This window comes from Oncorhynchus clarkii, chromosome 10 (genome assembly GCF_045791955.1).
Source record: "Oncorhynchus clarkii lewisi isolate Uvic-CL-2024 chromosome 10, UVic_Ocla_1.0, whole genome shotgun sequence".
Lineage (NCBI taxonomy): Eukaryota > Metazoa > Chordata > Actinopteri > Salmoniformes > Salmonidae > Oncorhynchus > Oncorhynchus clarkii.
The window spans coordinates 65,719,086-65,740,780 of NC_092156.1; the positions used below are offsets into that span (position 1 = coordinate 65,719,086).

A 21,695-nucleotide genomic window follows, 5' to 3' on the forward strand; every position below is an offset into this window, starting at 1 on the left:
ACCTTGGATACAGGGAGAACTAGTGTGACCTTGGATACAGGGAGAACTAGTGTGACCTTGGATACAGGGAGAACTAGTGTGACCTTGGATACAGTGTGAACTAGTGTTGGGGCTAGGGGAGCAGAGAGGGAAGAGGTGAACGCTGTTGTCCAGGTGGACTGGACCTTGTTCCTGGAGAGTTCAATTATTTCTCTTTCTCAACTGCTCCTCACTTCTCACTTTGTCTCTCCCCAATTTTCTCTTCTCTCGGCTTCTCTCTGCTTTTTTGGTTGCTCGTTCTCTCACTACTTCACCCCTAGACTTCCTGAAGGGCCGCCCCCAGGTGGTGAAGGTAGGCAACAACACCTCCACTACGCTGATCCTCAACACAGGGGCCCCACAAGGGTGCGTGCTCAGACCCTTCCTGTACTCCCCGTTCACAGTACTGTGTGGCTACACACGTCTCTAACTTGGTCATCAAGTTTGCAGGAGACACAACAGTGGTATGCCTGATTACCAACAACGACGAGTCAACCTATAGGGAGGAGGTGAGGGCCCTGGCAGAGTTGTGCCAGGAAAATAACCTCTCGCTCAACGTCAACAATATGAAGGAGCTGATTGTGGACTTCTGGAGACAGCAGAGAGCGCACGCCCCCATCCACATTGACGGGACAGTAGAGAGGGTGAAAGTTCCTCAGCGTACACATCACTGACAATATGAAATGGTCCATCCACACAGACAGTGTGGTGAAGAAGGTGCAACAGCACCTCTTCAACCTCAGGAGGCTGAAGAAATTCCGCTTGGCCCCTAAGACCCTCACAAATTTGTATAGATGCACCATTGAGAGCATCCTGTCAGGCTTTATCACCGCCTGGTACGGCAACTGCATTGTCCACAGTCACAGTGCTCTCCAGCCCAATTCTTCACCAGGGGTTGTGTGTCTTCCTCCTGGACATCTTCAGCACCCAGTGTGAAAGCAAGGACAAGAAGATTATCAAGCACCTCAGCCACAGTCTGTTCACCCCGCTACCATCTAGAAGGCAGTTACAGTACAGCTTCATCAAAGCTGGGACCAAGAGACTGAAAAACAGCTTCTATCTCCAGGCCATCAGACGGCTAGCTGACCACCGTCCAGTACCCTGCCCTGAACTTAGACACTGTTACTAGCTGACCACCGCCCAGTACCCTGCCCTTAGACACTGTTACTAGCTGACCACCGCCCAGTACCCTGCCCTGCCCTTAGAGACTGCTGCCCTATGTACATAGTCATTGAACACTGGTCACTTTAATAATGTTTACATACTGTTTTACCCATTTCATATGTACAGTATATACTGTATTCTAGTCGAGGCTCATCCTATACAATTACTGCTGTACACACCTTTTCTATTCATAATGTCTATACACACCATCATATACATATAGATTTATATTCCGGACTCAGACATGGCTCATTCTGAGATTCCTTCATTTCTTTCCTTTTGGATTTGTGTGTATTGTTTTGTATTGTTAGGTATTACTGCACTGTTGGAGCTAGAAACATAAGCATTTTGCTGCACCTGTGATAACATCTTCAAAATATGTGTACGCAGCCTATTTTCATTCTCTCTTTCTCTCTCTCCAATATCTCTCTCTCTGCAGTGTGTGCCATGGCTGTGAGGAACTGTCTGGAATGTCAGCAGCAGTCTCACTTCAAGCCCAGCCAGGACAGCGCCCGCGGCCAGCAAGCCGTGCACAGCCTCATGGGAGCTGCCAAGTCCATGCCCGCGCAGGCAAGTAGTATCATCCCTCCTCACTGAGTCACAGACTCACCCCCCCCCACACACACTTCTCCCCCTCCTCTCCTCTTTCTGTCATTTCGGGAATCCTGACTTCCTAGCAATACCCCCCCCCCCCCCCCCCCCAAAAAAAACCAACAGTTTATACATTTTTTTTTACATTTCCCAATCTCCCTAGCAGACATGGAGAAACACCATAATTGATGATATTTCTCCTCCTGTATATTGGTTGAATAGGATCGCTGCACTTAGTGAATTGTAAGCATCCCTCTAAGTCGTCCTTTGTCTTGTGTTGCATCCCAATACTTCCCCTGCAGGAACCCATCCCTTTGTGGTCCTCCCTATGTAATAGCAGAGAGTTATTATTGCATTAGCTGATATGTTATTGCATTACTTCGCCCTCTGTTCTGTTACACTAGACAAGGCCCTTTGTCATTGTTGGCCTTTTCATTTGATATGGTGACTTCCAGTAAAACAGTTTTTTTTAAATCCCTGTTTTTCTTCCTGAAACCAGTGTGTAAAGTCTCATTCATAATGCAGTGAGTGGCTCTATGGTAAACCCATTATGTTAAGGGTCTGAGTCTCAAGGGGAAACACAACATCCCACTGAATGGGGCAGATACTGTACTGTATGTGGACTGGCCAACTATACACTTCCCATGGGTTGATTTTCAATACTACTGATGGTGGAATGGGCTGTTGTGGTTGACCTCTGCTAACACATACACATTCCATGACAATCTGTTATCACTTGTGAGGTCTTAAACTTACAGAGAAGTCTAGTATATAAACTGATAATGGTATTTTCAGCATTAACCAGCAATAGTTGCTTACATTATTATATGTGTGTCTGTGCGTGTCGGTCTCTGTATGTGTGCTTGCCTGCGTGTCTGTGTGTGCGTGTGTTCTACACCTGCAGAGCCCTGTTGATGTTGTGACAGGAGGGATGTCTCCCATCAGAGACATGGACCGTCTGCTACAGGAAATAGACATCAACCGCCTCAGAGCCGTGGTCTTCAGAGATATCGTGAGTTTATAAAGCTTTGATAAAGATTGAGGTTTAAACGAGTCAACTTTTCAAATAAATAACAGTACCTATGTATTGTAAAAACTTGTTATTGCTGTCTTTTTGGAAGACCCCATGATTTTCTTTTTTTAAATACTGTGTAGATGTAGGATCATAATTTGAGCCAGTTTGCTACAGCAGGAAACTGTTCCTGCAGCAACAGGAAATGTTGAAAATCAAGTCTGAAATTTCAAAGTGGAAATTACACATTTCAGGAGCCTTATTAAAACCTTAAATACACTACAAGTAAAACAAATCCTGCATTGCAGGAAAGTTGTTCTGCAACAGGGTGGTCAAATTAAGATCCTACATCTGTACATACTCAAACATATTACAGACTGGCGGTGTGCTGTATTATAGCTGTGTTGCATGTTGTGTGTGTTTGGGTAAAGGAGGACAGTAAGCAGGCTCAGTTCTTGGCCCTGGCCGTGGTTTACTTCATCTCTGTTCTCATGGTGTCCAAGTACCGAGACATCCTGGAGCCCCAAAACGACAAGAAACTCCCCCAGCGCAGCCAGTCTGCCAGGAGCGCAGGTACACACCTCACCCATATGGCTACGCAGAGGAGCTCCATCTAGCCAAGTGTCCATCCCTCAACATGTCAATCTCTCTCTTATACATTAGTTATATATGGAATATCCAATTGTCTTGATTGTGCCTTGAAATGTACTGGTGTGTTGATAGTCTTTAAAGTAGTTTACAATTACTGTAGTAGATTCTCAAAGTAATTTTTGAAGCACGTAGAAGGTTGAGGTTTTTCTCAACGTTTATAAACCTCCTTTAATGATTCCTCCCATCAGACAGTAATGCCGTCTCTGGCGGTCCCGACCTGCAGAGCAGTGTTTCCCTCCGTCGCCGAGACTCTGGCATCGGGGATGACCATAGCTCCGTGGCCCCCAGCGAGGCGGACACCACTGCCCAGGGGCCCGACGCCGTGTCCGAGGCCCTGTCCACCCTCTCCTCAGAGGTCAGGGGTCACAGAGAGAACCCCACGGCGGACGCCAGGGGCGGGAAGAACGTGAAGGACATCCTGCGCAGCCTGGTCTCGGCGTCTGCTGATGACATCATGGTGGACCCCAGCCTTCTTCCGCCGGCCTTCCTGGGAGCTGCTATGGGAAACAACCCCAACCAGTTCAGATCCTTTGACAGGTGCGTGGGCCACAGAGTTTTAGAATCAGGGGTCAGTCTCTCAAAGGCTGATCTCTGTATCGGAGTCTGCTAACTTTTTAAATACCTCTTGACACGGTTCACAGCCTCACAGCTCTTAACCCCTCACCTCCCTACCTTGAAACGGTCCAACATGAACATGTACTAAGTGAAGGCGAGGAAGCTTCACATCAGAAACCCACTACCATCACAGACCCCATTTTAAACTCTTGTATCCACCCCCCCCCCCCCCCCCCCCGATCCCATCCCTGTAGCTCCCTGGTTTGCCTGTCGACGTGGCTTCTCAACACAAATAAACAGGGCTACAAAGTACCTGTCTTCAGGAAAACACATGAAAACAATCGAGGCATCTGCCAGAGGCAGAGAGGAAGGGAGAGAATAAGAGGGGAAAGAGAGAGAGACTGATCTAAAAGACGACTCTGTGGCAGCCAGCAGGAAGCTGTTTCTTTTCACCTTGTCACTGATATTTAATAGCTTCTCTTTTTCGTCTCTCTCTCTCCCGGTCTTTCTTTCTCTCTGTCTGCACCGTGGGCTAGGCTGTCTGTCTCTCTGGTACTATAATAAGGGAAAGATAAGCTGGCTAGATGGATCCCCTATGGACTGAGGGGGCGAGCGGTCAGAGACTTAGTGGGAACCCAAGGCGGTGCTGTGTGTGGGTGGGTGTACTGTACCTATACAGACTATACAGACATCTTTCTAAGTGAGAGAGAGCTGACGGACGGACTGAGGACGAGGTCTGGTTTGTATTTGGGGGAAATGTCCCTGTAGCACACCAGACACAAAGGAAGCGGGGAGAGAGGGAAAGAGCGAGGGAGAGGGAAAGAGCGAGGGAGAGGGAAAGAGCGAGGGAGAGGGAAAGAGCGAGGGAGCGAGAGGGAAAGAGCGAGGGAGCGAGAGGGAAAGAGAGAACAAGATCCCCCTCCCCCCTCCACAGGAAGAGAGACACCTTGTCAAGGTTCTCATGCCAAGGAAGAAAGAAAGCGTTTCTCCGTCACCTCCCCTCCCTCCTCCACCCCCCCACGCTACTCCTCTTCCAATCGGTGGGAATTCCGAGGCATCCCTGTGATCCTCAGCCTCTTTATCTGTGGAATGCTTTGTCAGCACTCTGGGCACTCCTCATATCTGGTGGGATTAGAGCGGCTCCCAGGGCCGTTAGCGTTGGAGAGGAGGAGAGCTGGAGAGCATAGAGTAACAGCTCTACCTCGCCACGGGGAGCCCCAGTCAGAACCCCAGCTGGCCCCAGCCCAGGCAGCTCCCGGCCCCTTTAACCCAGAGATGAAGGCCCGGTGGCTGGGGTTCCCAGGTCAGCACACCCCTCCTCTGGTCTTCTACCTTTATCTCCCACCAGGATCCGCCTACCCTCACAGACCCTGAAACCTCTGGCTCGGAGATGCCTGGTTATCTTGATGGTTCCTGCTCTCTACTGCGTGGCTGTGCTCTGTGTTGAGGTCTGGGCTCTGCTCTCCCCTGCTCCTCTCTCTCTCAGGTCTACTCTCTACCGTTTGTGTTGAGGTCTGGGCTCTGCTCTCCCCTGCTCCTCTCTCTCTCAGGTCTACTCTCTACCGTCTGTGTTGAGGTCTGGGCTCTGCTCTCCCCTGCTCCTCTCTCTCTCAGGTCTACTCTCTACCGTCTGTGTTGAGGTCTGGGCTCTGCTCTCCCCTGCTCCTTTCTCTCAGGTCTAATCTCTACCGTCTGTGTTGAGGTCTGGGCTCTGCTCTCCCCTGCTCCTCTCTCTCTCAGGTCTAATCTCTACCGTCTGTGTTGAGGTCTGGGCTCTGCTCTCCCCTGCTCCTTTCTCTCAGGTCTACTCTACCGTCTGTGTTGAGGTCTGGGCTCTGCTCTCCCCTGCTCCTTTCTCTCAGGTCTACTCTAATCTCTACAGTGCAGACTTTTAGCTTTTCATTTTCACTCAGATTCCATCAGACCCAAACTGCATAAGTATGTAGGTGTATTTGAAATGGTTAAAATAGTTCCCAGAAAGTATTTATTTTAGATTTGAGTCATCTTTTTAAGACAACAAATGAATATGATTCTGACAATAATAAAACAGAGACTTCTCTATGATATAAATGAATCTGATCACTCAAATGGTTCAGGGTGGAGCTGGGACGATAAACCTTTTTTGTTGTTGACACCACCGATCACTTATCGCAGGCATTTTGCTGATATCGTTCATGATGATAAGTAGCCTTTTCTAGAGAAATGTGAAGTTTGAAATGAAATACATTTGCTAATATGAGTGATTTGTAAATGTGACAATTAATGGCTACAACCATCAAACTAGTAATAGTAGTGTAAATGATTTCTAAACTGTGGTGTACATGAATATTATAAAGCTATCGTTTTAGTTATTGTTATCACATCAAATTAGGGCAATTTATCGCAATTTATCTTGTTCTTATCACCCAGCTCTGCTCAGGTACCTCAGGCTCAAACACACAGCAGTAGTTCATCATAAAGTCCGGCATGTCTCAGTGACAGCGGTGCAGACAGACACCCTGTGTAGACAGACAGACTGACACCTACACCAAAACATGGGAACCAACCGGCCTTCCCACATCCAAATAACTGGTCCCAGGGTTTTACATTTACGAGCGTGGAAAAAGCAGGATCTCCCAGATAAAAACGGCCGGGGTCAGAGGTGAAGTATCACTCTGATTTATTTACTAGGCAGAGAGATGGAGGCCCGGTCGGCTAGATTCTGCCATACATACATTTGTCTCGGGATTATGCCCCTGTTATGAGTCCACAAACATTTGCTGATGCTAACCAGAGCCCCGGTAAACAGTCATCTACGGGAGGCACAATAGCAGTGTGATTTACATGGCATGTTACAGCAGCAAATGTGGGTGTTAGTTTGACATTTGTGTTAGTAAGGCATTTTGAATGCTGTAAGTTGGACTTGTAAAGCAAAGATCGGCCATGTTGAAAATGTGATGTTTTGTGGTAAGGAATTGCAAGGGAATTTATTGAGTGCAAATATCATGGCTAGTTGCTCATTGGCACTTGAACATACTGTGATCAACAAACAGCATACTGCCATGACAGAGATACTTGTCAGACCAGATAGATGACAGTGGGCCTCCTTGAATAGGAACCTTTAGTGTGATCCCCTGTCACACTGGGAGAGACATGGAGGGTGCTCCATCTCTCCCTTCTTTCTCACCACCTCTGCTGTCCTCAGGCCAAACACTACTGTCTTTAATCACTGATGTCATCAAGGCCATGTCCAACCGGACGCTGTGACCGAAAGTGACAGGTAGACCGTTGGAGGTTGGGAAGGGTTTGTTGTTGTGGGGGCATAAAGAACACAGGAGGCATGATTCACATGTTCACATGCGCAGGGCCGCATGCAGTGAGAGGGAGAGGAAGGAAGATCAAAGCCAGACTGCATGGGACACAGACAGACAGACAGCCGCTGGGGCCCCACCCCCATCCCCTTACATGAATAAGCCATAAGGATAAACAGGAGAATGGGGGGTAGGGGGGCCGCCTCTCTGGAGGGGGCAACAGTATGAGACATGCAGTTAGCATTCATCTGGATATTTACTTCAATGTGTCCTGTTAAGCTTGTCTGTGGTGGGAATCTGATGCTAACCTCAACGTCCACTTGGGAATTCAAAATATAGTTCATCCCACTTAACAATTCCCATGTGGAGTCTGACTAATGGCCTGTTGTTCTTTTGCAGTGTGAACCATGTTTGAAAACACGATACGTGAACATGTTTAGCTAGTACTCTGTACTCTAGCCATCAGAAAGGGCAGTGCCAGATATGTCTACTCTAAGTCATACCAGAAGGGAAAGGCCTATCCAGTTAACTTGGCTGGTCAGGTACTGACTAGATTGGATGGTAGTCACTAGTATCAGGGGTGGTGCTGACGTGACGCACCCAGGGAGAGAGGTGTCGACAGCGGCTGGAGAGAGACAGGAGAGACCATGGTCTGGTTCTCTGCACTGGTTATGAGTAAGAGAAGCCAGGCTATGTCAAGCCCATGGGGAGAGGTGTGTGTGTGTGTGTGTGTGGCGGTACAGGGTTGGGGTTCGGTGTTAGGTTCTCCATCTGTTCCCCAGCAACTCAGGCCTTTAAATTATTCAGTTAGGTTATTAGCTACACTTATCGTTGAGCCCCACGCCCCTGTCGATTAATCAGCCGTCAGAGCAAGTGCTTGGCTGTTACTGTTAAACCCACGACCAGGAGAGGAGCTGGGAGAAGCAAAGCTCTGGGCTCTCTGGGTTTCGGGTTGTCAGGGCCTGAATAATTTAGAGGTTTTAACCAATAACCGGGCTCGCCGCCTTGTAAACACAAGCAATTTCATTAATCTGTGCTATTCCTAAGAGTTGAATCGAGGAATGTGCTTACAGGCTGAATGTGTGAGTGAGAAAGTGAGCGCCTGTGTATAAAGTTACTGCTTAGCAAGCTAGGGTCCTGGAGAGTCATCCCATTTGATTGTTCGTTCTACAAATAGGTTAAGCGTAAAGCAGAATAGGATAGTTGTTACCAACCACTGCGAAGGGACAGCGGTGGGTTTTTGACTGTGAGCCGAGGCTAATTAGCTAGCGTATTAATTCCTATTTCTTCTGTCCTTTACTGTTCAGAAGTAGGGCCATTAATTAAGGGCTGAGTTGAAGTTTACGGTTTACATCCAAATCTCTATTTTTTTGTGTAAAGGGCATGTTATAGAAGAGTCCTCTTGTGTGATTTCACTTGGTTTTGAGAAACTTATCCCCCCCACAACGCCATACACGTCTTTCGTTCTGCACTATATGGGCCACGTATTAACATTAGCGAAGGCTCCATAAACAAATCGGTCCTTTTAGAAATGGCAGAGCTCTGTGTAGTGATGGAGGTCTTTTAGATGTTGCACGCATGAAATTGTGTCATTACGAACTTTATCCGCACCGTTGTGGCACAAATCCAAGTCATTGGGCCGATATTCGATTGTTTGGTGCCAAATCATCCGAAAGTATCTCAAATTGATTGTGAAGCTCAACAAAGTCACTTATAAATTATTTGGACATGATGCGCGAAAAATGCTAATATCGGTCCCATGACATAAATGGGATTTGTGCCACAAATGCTAAAGCGTTAGCATGTGTAAACAATGCCAAGGAAACTTAACCAAAGTGTGGATTGCTGTCATACCTTGTTTTGTAATTTGGGTGAACTGTCCCTTTAAGTCATATTGATGTCACGGATTCAACATTGGAACTGCAGATGGTTATACAGTACCACAATTATAGAGCGGCCATATTGGCAATAAACCTGTAATATGCTTGAAAATAGCCAGCAGAAGTTGATTCCTGTTCAATGATGGATTGGAAGGAATTTACCATATACATTACGGACAGTAACCCTGTTCTAGAAATAAGACTACAACACCAAAAAAGACAACTATCATTGTGGAATACATTGTTTTCATTTGAGAAATTATGCAAAACACTCTTATCCAGAGGAACGTGCCATAAGTGCATTCAGCAGAAGTAGCTAAAACATTACCTGTATGTACTAAACAGTGTGTGTGAAGACAGTAGACTAAACCGTTGCTGGTATTTCTGCAGCCAGACTGTATCATCCTGCAGCATAGATCACAGCGGGGTCAGAACCAGTCAGTGTTTAACATCCAAAGTACCTTCAGCCTAATGTGTGTCATCTGCCGTCTTAAATCATCCAGGCCCTGCTTTGATACCAACGCCAGCTTTCTGTCTGCGGAGCTACTGAAGCCCAGTCAACATACTCCTCTCTGTGTGTGTTTCTCTGTGTGTGTGAGTTTCTCTCTCTCTCTCTGTGTGTGTGTGTGTGTGTGTGTGTGTGTATGTGTGTTTGACCAGTAGGTAGTGATTAGGCCATGCTCCCTCTGTGTCAGCACTGATAAGAAGGCCCAGGTCTACTTTGATAGGGCCACTGGCCTGTCAGGAAGCCTAGTTTAAACTGACAGCTTTATCCAGACGCTGTTTCCGCTCTCTTCCTGTAAGGATGTTATTGATAGGAGAGCACCAGGTCTCCTACAGCACTGGCCCCTAGGGAGAGGGATACACTGGTACCAGTAACCTGTGACTCAAGTAGTACACCAGACCACTATATGTTACGTATGGTAGTACACTAGGACCCATACTGTACAAACAATACCCATACAATGATACAGCATTGGTCAGGGAAAGGGAGGATACCTAGTCAGTTGTACAACTGAATGCATTCAACTGAAATGTGTCTTCCGCATTTAACCCAACCCCTCTGAATCAGAGATGTGCGAGGGGCTGCCTTAATCGACGTCCACATCATCTGTAACCTACACCAGACCACTGTGTTATGGATGGGGGTAGACCAGGACCATAGTATACAGTAGGGACCTTGAGGACAGGGATACAGTGTAAACACATAGGGTCATTATAACTTCTACGTACCTTCTATCTATTTGTAGATGTTCAAGAGTGGCCTAGAGTGCTTTTTAACCAAACCCCCCCCCCCCCCTAACCAAACCTCCAGCGGGACACAGAATGAATGGGCTTGCGGGCCGGATCCTGTCCGCGGGCCGCATGTTGCCCACCCCTAGTGTAACCTAAGGTATCCTAAGAGTAAAGTAGTTTACTACAGCTTCTGCTGTGGGTCTATGACCAAAATATATCAGATTTATTTATCAGGAATTCCTACTTTTCTGTCGTGTGTGTGCTCCATTTGTCTCCGAGCCAGAATCCAGATTTTCCAATTTTGTATGTTGTCGTGGTCACATCCCTAACAATGTATTGAAGATGTAATATTATTTGTAATGGTGGATGGGCCCACCTTCTGCTAATAAATCACAATGTTTACTGACTTACTGAGTGAGTGAGTGTTGCAGGGAGCCAATCGATTTCAGGCAAGATGGATGCAGCCATTACTGAATATTCTGTGTCAGGGAAATAGGCCTCTAATGACTCTACTGTCTAAATGGGATCCTGTACTGTTGTTTTCACATGCTGCAGCCTGTGTCTTAACAATCTCATCTCACTATGCGTTATGCCTACTAAACTGACATCACTATTGTATATATCCTAGAATGACAAAAGTTCTGTTCTTATGTCCTTAGTTATTCAGATGTCTCAAGGAATGGATTTTCTAATGTGTGTTGTAATAGTATTCAACACACATTTTCATATTTACTCATCTTTTACAGAAGCGTTCGGGTGGCGCCCAAGAAGGTGGGCGGGGCTCCGTCCCCAGGCTCCTCCACTCCGGTCCCATCAGCCACCGCTGCTGTGGGGGCCGCCGGGACACCAGTCAACAACGTTGCCGTGGTTTCCACGGGCGATGCCTCCCAGAGCACCGCCGCTGAGGCTGCAGCCGGTGAGTCCCAGACATTAGGAGGTATGTTAGGTGTCCCAGCAGTAAGGTTACCATGCTACGGAGACGGCACGGCAGAGCACCAAGAATTCCAGCTAGCCAAGCCCAAGGAAAATACCTGTCAAAAAACCGTCTTTTGTATTTGCTTCATTAGTCCACTGTTGATACAGTCCTGGAATGTTTTGCTTGTCCGCAGTGAAGTTTTCAAGATATTGAACTTTCAAAATACAGAAAGTGTCACCATATGATGCGTTTTGCAGCTTATCTGACAGTAAAAGAGTCGTCTTATCCTCTTCCTAAAACCTGTGTTGATACCACAGTCCCTAATCTGCCTCCTTAAGCCTTCGCAGTACTTCTTCTATGTTAGGTTCCATAGATGAGTACCTCAGTATAAGGTGGCAGGTAGCCTAGTGGTTAAGAGCGTTGGGGCTGTAATCCCCGAGCCAGCTAGGTGAAAAATCTGCCGATGTGCCCTTGAGCAAGGCACTTAACCCTCATTGCTCCTGTAAGTCACTCTGGATAAGAGCGTCTGCTAGATGACTAAAATGTAGTATAGTATTTCAGTGTGTCTTTCTGAATGTTCCCTCCACGCTGTGTAATCCAGTTAGCCTGGAACACAGCAGAGCAGGCAGACCGAGCAGCATTATTACAGGATTAGTGCGTTATCAGGGATCACTGTCAGACACTATATAGTACAGTACTCTGACTGCAGCCCTAATGCGGATTTTTATTCTGTCTTAATGGGGTATTTATTTAGGTTTGGCTTAAATGTGATGATGCCATGTTGACATTAGGTAAAGAACGAGTGATCTGTGTGTTGTAGAACTAGGAATTATACAGTGTATATGAATGATAAATTATGCATAACAAGTTATAGAATCATAGATTAATGTATAAACTATATCAAGTCCACATTGTTTTCTATGCACCAGGCTCAGCTTAGTAAAAGTGCTCAAATTTCTTTCAACTCAAGTAGAAGTCTTGTCTATTGAGTGGAGTTGGACTCCTTTAGTCCATGGTGACAGTCGGTAAACACTGGGAAGAAGACCTATTGACATTTCCTTTCATGTTCTGTGTGTGGATAGAGCATGTTTTATATGTGTGTGTGTGTGTGTGTTTTAGGTGGGAAATGTTTGCGTAAGTGTGTGTGTGTGCGGTTTGAGAGGAGTGTGTGTGAAAGGCGGTGAGAGTGTGTGTGTGGGTTTAAGGGGGGCCAGTGGGAGGATTAATAGAGAGAAGTTAATTTACTCCTCCACTGTTTGAAGGAGCTACTTCATGTCCACCGGGAGCCTCTCAGCGGGCCACACAACACAGTGGTGCTTAAAGACGGGGCCCCGTGTCCACACACACACATTCCAGTCCACAGCCTGTCATTCCCTAAGAGTTATCCCCGCTCTGAGACCTTCCCTTACGGCTGGGAAAACAAGCCCACCGAACACCAGAGGATTCGCCTCCATGTATTCAGCCGGGCATTATGGAATTTATGGGCGACAGTGAAATAGAATTTATTGCCAGATCAATCAAACGTTGTGCTTTGTAGACGTTATAGACTCGTGTGTCTCTGCCGCGAGAACGGTGTCGTAAAGCACCTGGAAGTCATTTCATGAATATGCGCCCAAAGCGATGAAAGCAAATGTGTTAATTTAAAAAAGTCTACTTTTTTGCTTACTTTATATAAAATCATTTTCACTATTTACCGGAACATTTTCAAATTGTTCAGTCCAATATCAGCTCAAAAGGCAAACGAATCCTGTATGCATAGTGGTGTGTAAAAGGAAAACCCTGCTAATATCCATGCCGGTTTGTAAAAAACAATCTGCATAAATATTCCCTGATGAATGTAGCATTAATTAGGCCATACATGAACAAAATGATCTGTGCCCAAGTGGAAGGAAGCTGTACGGAGGCAGCTCTACATCATCCACTATCTAACACCAGACAATTACACTACACTTATCCCACACACACATACATCCACCCGTTCTGGAACATTAGAATGGAAACCCTCTGAAACTAGATTTATTGAGCCACTCGTTCCTTCAGTGCAGTAATGTATTGGTGTGGAGGAGGGCCAATGTATTGTTATATCCTGCTATCAGACTAGTAATGGTACTGATACTAATAATAATACTGATACTAATAATGATACTGATACTAATAATGATACGGATACTAATAATGATACTGATACTAATAATGATACTAATAATGATACTAATAACAATACTGATACTTATAACAATACTGATACTAATAATGATACTGATACTAATAATGATACTGATACTAATAATGATACTGATGCTGGTACTAATACTGGTGCTGGTACTAATACTGGTGCTGGTACTAATACTGATGCTGGTACTATATTGGTACTGATACGAATATTGGTACTGATACGAATAATGATACTGATACGAATAATGATACTGATACAAATAATGATACTGATACGAATAATGATACTGATACGAATAATGATACTGATACAAATAATGATACTAATACTGATGCTTGTACTAATACTGATGCTGGTACTATATTGGTACTGATACAAATAATGATACTGATACGAATAATGATACTGATACGAATAATGATACTAATACTGATGCTGGTACTAATACTGATGCTGGTACTAATACTGATGCTGGTACTAATACTGATGCTGGTACTAATACTGATGCTGGTACTAATACTGATGCTGGTACTATATTGGTACTGATACGAATAATGATACTGATACGAATAATGATACTGATACGAATAATGATACTAATACTGATGCTGGTACTAATACTGATGCTGGTACTAATACTGATGCTGGTACTAATACTGATGCTGGTACTAATACTGATGCTGGTACTAATACTGATGCTGGTACTAATACTGATGCGAATAATGATACTGATACGAATACTGATACTAATAATGATACTGCTACTAATAATGATACTGCTACTAATAATGATACTGCTACTAATAATGATACTGCTACTAATAATGATAATAATGATAATGATGCTAATAATGATACTGCTACTAATAATGATACTGATACTGATGCTAATAATGATAATGATACTAATAATGATACTGCTACTAATAATGATACTGCTACTAATAATGATACTGCTACTAATAATGATAATAATGATAATGATACTAATAATGATACTGCTACTAATAATGATACTGATAATGATGCTAATAATGATAATGATACTGATAATGATGCTAATAATGATACTATTAATGATACAGATACTGATAATGATGATAATAATGATACTGATAATGATGCTAATAATGATGCTGATACTGATACTGATAATGATGCTAATAATGATACTATTATTGATACTAATAATGAACCACTGGATTATCTCCAGAAACCACATTTATACTCCACTCTTTCCTTTATGTAGAAATGCATTGAGGTGGATGAGGTGGATGAGGTGGATGAGGTGTGTGTGTGTGCTCTTCTGTTCGTGTGTGTCTACTGTCCTGTCCTGCTCCCAGACTAATAATGAGGCTCTCTGGTTTCCACCAGGATCAGCCAGCACCAACCTGCCATCTGTCCCCACGCTGTCCCCAATGACCCGGGACACAGCCCCCAGTATGAGGTGATAAACACACACAGACACACATTCTTAATTTTTCTCTATTTGTGTTGTGATGTAAGACAATATTGTGGATTCTGTAATGGTTTTAGCTGCTGCTTTGTGGATCAATTTCAGTTATAAAGTCACCTCTATGCATTTGAATATTCTATTCTACATATTTGCCGGGCGCTGACGTATTGATGTAAACGTGTAACGTGCATGTGTTTGAATATGACTGTCTTCCCCTCAGTATCTCAGAGAGGCTGGAGCATGCTCTGGATAAGGCTGCCCCCCTACTGAGAGAGATCTTTGTGGACTTTGCCCCCTTCCTCTCTCGCACCCTGCTGGGTAGTCACGGACAGGAGCTCCTCATCGAGGGCACCAGTAAGTACCCGTCTAGAGAGCATCATGGACCACATGGATTCCCACACAAATCAAATGCATTTATAAAGCCCTCTTTACATCAGTAGATGTCACAAAGTCCTTATACATACACACACACACACACACACACACACACACACACACACACACACACACACACACACACACACACTAGATTCTAATGATATCAAACTCGTCTTTTATATGAACCACTTATCCCAATAAAAGGTTTCTCTAGATTTCCGACCTGACTGTCAATGATCTGAGGGCTAAACCTACCATCCCACCCTCAGACACAGCCATACTAGTATACACACTGCAGAATTACGGGCCATTTCACACGCTTCTTCATCTAAACAGCACTAACACAGGCCCTTTGGTAATGACATCAAGGCTGGTAAAGGCCTCAATAGAGTGGATCAGTTTTAACTAACTGATTGTAGCTGTGCTTCGGTACAGGGAGGGGAGGGGCGGGTCCTAGAGGCCTGGGTCAGGGGTCAGCCCACTAATGGGAGTGTTTGGGATGTCTACTGCCACCAAACAAAATGGGAAGTTGATTGATAGCTGCAGGGGGGTGAGGGGGGGTTAGGGATTTGTGTGTGTGTGGGGGGTTGTGGGTGGGTGTGTTGGAGTGTGGGGGGGATTATGCGTGTGTCCATACATGCGTGTGTGCGTGGGCGTGCACAGACCAGATTAACTGAGAATGCAGAGGTCACTGTCCCTTTTCCTCTCTGAATATGAAATGACCCCTGGCCACTCCACTGCCCCCACCCCCTGCCCCCCTCTTCCCCTCAGACCTTTTACCACTACAGGATCAATGAGACTTATGCTGAACCACGTCTCAGCCTGTAATACAAGGCCCAATATGTATTAGTTTACAGTAACATCATGTCCACTCATTAGGCCACATCAATACTACTCTGTCCCCACGCAGATGTTGTCGGATTAGGTACTTCTGGTCAGATTGTGTTTGTGTGTGGGTTCATTGGAGCGTGCACACACTACTACACGCGTCTATATTTTCACTGAAGAAGGCAGCCAAAATGGCTGTCATGGCAGTGAACTTGTATTTTAGTTTAAACTTTCATTCTCTCCCTCTCTCTCTCCCTCTCTCTCTCTCCCTCTCTCTCTCTCCCTCTCTCTCTCTCCCTCTCTCTCTCCCTCCCTCTCTCTCTCTCCCTCTCTCTCTCTCTCACTCTCTCTCTCTCTCTCTCTCTCTCTCTCTCTCTCCCTGTCTTTCTCCCCTCCTCTTTTTCTCCAGGTCTGGTGTGTATGAAGTCCAGCAGTTCGGTGGTAGAGCTGGTCATGCTGCTCTGTTCTCAGGCAAGTCTTCCATCTTTGTCTCTCTCTACCTCCACCTCTCTCTTTCCTTCCCTCCCTCTCTATCCCTCCTCCTCTTCACCCCATCTGAGTTATCGTCCCTATCGTCCTCACCTTGAGTGCAGTAACTCCAGGATGGCGAGATGGAGGAACCATCTCTTCCGATCTCTCCTCCTCACCTCCCCTCAGGCCATTCCACAGTCACCCCAATCTATCGCTCCCTTTCTCCAAACGAGAGAGAAGGCATCTTTAATGACCGCTGATATTGGCCTTAAGGTCAAGGGTTCCCGACCTGTCCGTCCACCTTTGACCCTTAGCGTCGGCCCCGGTGGCCATCAGCGTTCCTCTGTGGCTGGGGCCAACCTGATGAGGAGGGGAAATGCTGCTTTGCATTGATTCCGGTTAGCAGCCTCCCCTTCTGTTTGGTTGTGTTCTGTGTCCAAGTTTATTTAGTGCGGCGCTGATGGAGGATTCATGAATACAGATGAAGGAATCATAGCATGTGTGGTGCAGCAGTAGATCAATGGGCTGGGTGTCAATAAACTGGAGATAGATCACACAGCTAATGGTGGGGAGCAGGGATCAGGGAGAGGCCATGGTCTGCTGGTCCTGACTGGACATTTACATTCATGGATATACCGCACACACGCTCAGGCAGGCACACACACACGCGCACGCACACGCACACAGGTAAGGACACACACGCGCGCACACACACGTGCACACACACGTGCACACACACGTGCACACACACGCGCACACACACATACACACAAGGACACAGAAATACACAAGATACAAGCACACCCACACACAGTGTGTTACACACAAATGGATGAGAGACACACCTCGTACATAATCACAAACATACTATTTCTTTATAGGCTTGTAAGAACACATATGCTGCTCCTATACAGCCAAGTACCCAACCAAATGCACTCACACCCCCACAGTGCAGAGACACACACACACCTCCACAGTGCAGAGACACACACACACACCCCCACAGTGCAGAGACACACACACACCCCCACAGTGCAGAGACACACTCACACCCCCACAGTGCAGAGACACACACACACCCCCACAGTGCAGAGACACACTCACACCCCCACAGTGCAGAGACACACTCACACCCCCACAGTGCAGAGACACACACACACCCCCACAGTGCAGAGACACACACACACCCCCACAGTGCAGAGACACACACACACACACCCCCACAGTGCAGAGACACACTCACACCCCCACAGTGCAGAGACACACTCACACCCCCACAGTGCAGAGACACACACTCACACCCCCACAGTGCAGAGACACACACACACACCCCCACAGTGCAGAGACACACACACACACCCCCACAGTGCAGAGACACACACACACCACCACAGTGCAGAGACACACACACACACCCCCACAGTGCAGAGACACACACACACCACCACAGTGCAGAGACACACACACACCCCCACAGTGCAGAGACACACACACACCACCACAGTGCAGAGACACACACACACCACCAAAGATGCAGGATAATAACTGTATCCCCGCTGGGCCTTGTTTGTTAGCAGAAGAGGGGTTTCCTATTTAAAACACCACTCAACACCACAAAAAACAGAAAACACAATTGATTAATGGCACCTCTCTCTCAGACCGCACTGCGCTTTTTTAATCTGTTTTATTTTAAAAAGAAACACCGCCTTTCGTCTGCCTTTTCCCTCCTCCTCCCCTTTTCCTCCTCCTCCCCTTTTCCTCCCCTCCATCCCATTTACTTCCCATTATTCACTTCACTTGTTTTCCAAAAGAGAGGTAATCTAGAGAGATTACACATCCGTTCTGGTGTCACCGGGGCAGTGTGGATGTGGGCTAGCGGGGCGCGGGGACGTCGGGGAGGGGAAGTGAACCCTAGCGGTCCTGGAGAGAGGGAGGGAGTGGAGAATAAATGACATGCTCTAATGCCCCTATTTGTCATATCTGTCAGGGTGTTGTTTAATGCTAATATAATCAAAGGCAGAATCTGGTGATTGCCGACCGAGAGAAAGAGGGCCCCTGGCCCCCAGTCCCACTAGTCTCTCTCGCTCTCTCTCTTTCTGTCTCTCTGAAGCATTATGACTTTCTCTCTCTATGGGAAAAGGGAACGGTCCAAGATGGCGTTGATTGCTTCAGTAAATCATCCAACCAAATTCTCTCACAGCTGAAGCAAATGTAATTGTGTTGTTGTGTGGAAAGGAGGAGGGAGGGGGTGTTGGTGATATGATCTACCTTGATATATATATATATATATATATATATATATATGAGAGAGAGAGAGAGAGAGAGAGAGAGAGATCTGTTTTTCTTCCCTGGGTTAAATTCCAGCCAGACTTGTGTTGTGGCGATAATTACATTTTTTTTCCTGTGATTTGCGTGCACCTCTGTTTCCCCTCTCTCTCTGACTGGGAAAGTGAGAGAAAGAAAGGCAGGCAGGGAGTGATTGATGATGTTATATACGCCAGCCGCAGGGCCCTCCGGCACAGGAAATGCTCTTGAACCCCACAGGAAGCGCTTCAATCGGCGGCCATCTTGAGAATGTAGACCCCAATGAGCGAGCCCCAAGCGTTGGTCCGCGGGAGGAGATTGAAATGATTTTGATAGATTTCTCTCTTCCCCCCTCCTCCTCTCACTTCATCCTTCTCATCCATGATGGCACGATGCGATAGCTATCATGTCTGAAATGTTTTATTAATTTCCTGAGGGGTTGAGATGGAGTGGGACCGGGGTCAGAGGTCGAGAGGCTAGGGGCCACAGAGGAGTTTTTAATCACGCCTCGTATGAGACATACAACACAGGGCCACTTCAGCCTGGCATTGAGGAGGGGATACTAAACCACTGTTTGATAGGACCCCGTCTGTAAAGAACGCTACTCCTCTACCCAATTAAAGATCCATTTTGATCTGAGATCAGAGACATTAATGTCAGAGACGTTATTGCTTCATTGCTTGGTCTCTTGTGGTTGTATTGATCAGCATATACAAAGTGATGGAATAATGGCGTGGTGGTGTGGTTTCATAAACATGGCTTGAACTCTACCTAGTGATAGATCCAGCATTTCTCTCTCTAGGATGAGGTACAGTCGTGTAGATGTAGTATCCTGTACCGTAGGTCCAGTTGTTGTTTCCAAGGTTGTTGATTAAAGAAGGCATTTCATTTAGCTGTTTAATGTTTCAATTAACTCATTGGTTTTCTGGCATCCGTGGGCTTTTTAGTAAGTCGGCCAGAAATGTTATTTTCATTGGGATGACAATCTAACTTTGGGTTGATGAGGAACTGCATCCACGTTCATTGTTAAGTCGAATCCTTTGGACTAAAAGGAGGGATGGAAGAGAGATGGCTCTGATCCAGCTCCCCAAGCGGAGTATCAAGACATCCTGTTCCTCTCAGGTAATTGCTTGCGATGGATCCTTCAAAGCTGAGACTTGTTGGGTATTACGTGACTATCATCTCTGAGACTCCGTCAGTCCGAGCACAGCGCTCTCTCCGCAAGGCCTCTCTCCTCACCGACAACGGCCTTAATTCGCCGTGACAGGCTCTCTCCATGACAACGAACAGTGGCCTAGCTTCTCTCTGTCACCATGTCGGATCTACAGCCTTCAAAGGTGCATCACTTAAAAAGGTTTCCATCCACAACACTGATAAATAGATAATGCTGACTCAGTTAAAGGTCTGTGTGTGTGTGTGTGTGTGTGTGTGTGTGTGTGTGCGCGTCTGTTTATGTGCATACGTGTGCTAAGCTAGTCTCCTCTCTCCTCCACTCTCCAGTCTGATAAATCATCTCATTGGATACAGGACAGTCCACTATCAGAGAGGCGTCTGTCAGATAAATCAGCCAGCAGCAGTGTCTGTGTCCTGTAGATCACTGGTTATTGTCTGAGCAGTCTGTCAGGACATCCAACCTTACAGCACTTATCACTACATCCCTCCTGTACATAGAGAGGTGTGGAGGGAGGAGTCAACTACCATCCTGTACATAGAGAGGAGTCAACTACCATCCTGTACATAGAGAGGAGTCAACTACCATCCTGTACATAGAGAGGAGTCAACTACCATCCTGTACATAGAGAGGAGTCAACTACCATCCTGTACATAGAGAGGAGTCAACTACCATCCTGTACATAGAGAGGTGGTGGAGGGAGGAGTCAACTACCATCCTGTACAGAGAGGTTTAGATAGAGGAGTCAACTACCAACCTGTACATAGAGAGGTGGAGGAGTCAACTACCATCCTGTACATAGAGAGGTGTGGAGGGAGGAGTCAACTACCATCCTGTACATAGAGAGGTGGAGGAGTCAACTACCATCCTGTACATAGAGAGGAGTCAACTACCATCCTGTACATAGAGAGGAGTCAACTACCAACCTGTACATAGAAAGGTGTGGAGGGAGGAGTCAACTACCATCCTGTACATAGAGAGGTGTGGAGGGAGGACTCAACTACCATCCTGTACATAGAGAGGTGTGGAGAGAGGAGTCAACTACCCTGCTGTACATAGAGGTGGAGGAGTCAACTACCAACTTGTACATAGAGAGATGGTGGAGGGAGGAGTCAACTATCATCCTGTACAGAGAGGTTTGGAGGGAGGAGTCAACTACCAACCTGTACATAGAGAGGTGGAGGAGTCAACTACCATCCTGTACATAGAGAGGTGTGGAGGGAGAAGTCAACTACCATCCTGTACATAGAGAGGAGTCAACTACCATCCTGTACATGGAGAGGAGTCAACTACCATCCTGTACATGGAGAGGAGTCAACTACCATCCTGTACATAGGAGGAGTCAACTACCATCCTGTACATAGAGAGGTGTGGAGGGAGGAGTCAACTACCATCCTGTACATAGAGAGGAGTCAACTACCATCCTGTACATAGAGAGGTGTGGAGGGAGAAGTCAACTACCAACCTGTACATAGAGAGGTGGTGGAGGGAGGAGTCAACTACCATCCTGTACATAGAAAGGTGTGGAGGGAGGAGTCAACTACCATCCTGTACATAGAGAGGTGTGAAGAGAGGAGTCAACTACCATCCTGTACATA

The 21,695-nt window shown here is 46.2% G+C and overlaps 1 protein-coding gene across 6 annotated transcripts in view; it reads left to right on the forward strand.

The window, feature by feature from the left end:
* LOC139419013 (lipopolysaccharide-responsive and beige-like anchor protein) overlaps nt 1-21,695 on the forward strand; it is a 313,075-nt gene that overhangs the window by 98,147 nt on the left and 193,233 nt on the right. For 4 of the 6 annotated variants that reach the window (XM_071168828.1, XM_071168831.1, XM_071168830.1 and 1 more), the window contains exons 27-34: nt 1,622-1,752; nt 2,678-2,785; nt 3,217-3,358; nt 3,625-3,973; nt 11,144-11,313; nt 14,864-14,936; nt 15,166-15,299; nt 16,561-16,622. In XM_071168828.1, the coding sequence (XP_071024929.1) occupies nt 1,622-1,752; nt 2,678-2,785; nt 3,217-3,358; nt 3,625-3,973; nt 11,144-11,313; nt 14,864-14,936; nt 15,166-15,299; nt 16,561-16,622 (1,169 nt within the window). The remainder of the gene's footprint in view (nt 1-1,621; nt 1,753-2,677; nt 2,786-3,216; nt 3,359-3,624; nt 3,974-11,143; nt 11,314-14,863; nt 14,937-15,165; nt 15,300-16,560; nt 16,623-21,695) is intronic. The other 2 variants (XM_071168829.1, XM_071168832.1) reach the window with 1 other exon arrangement.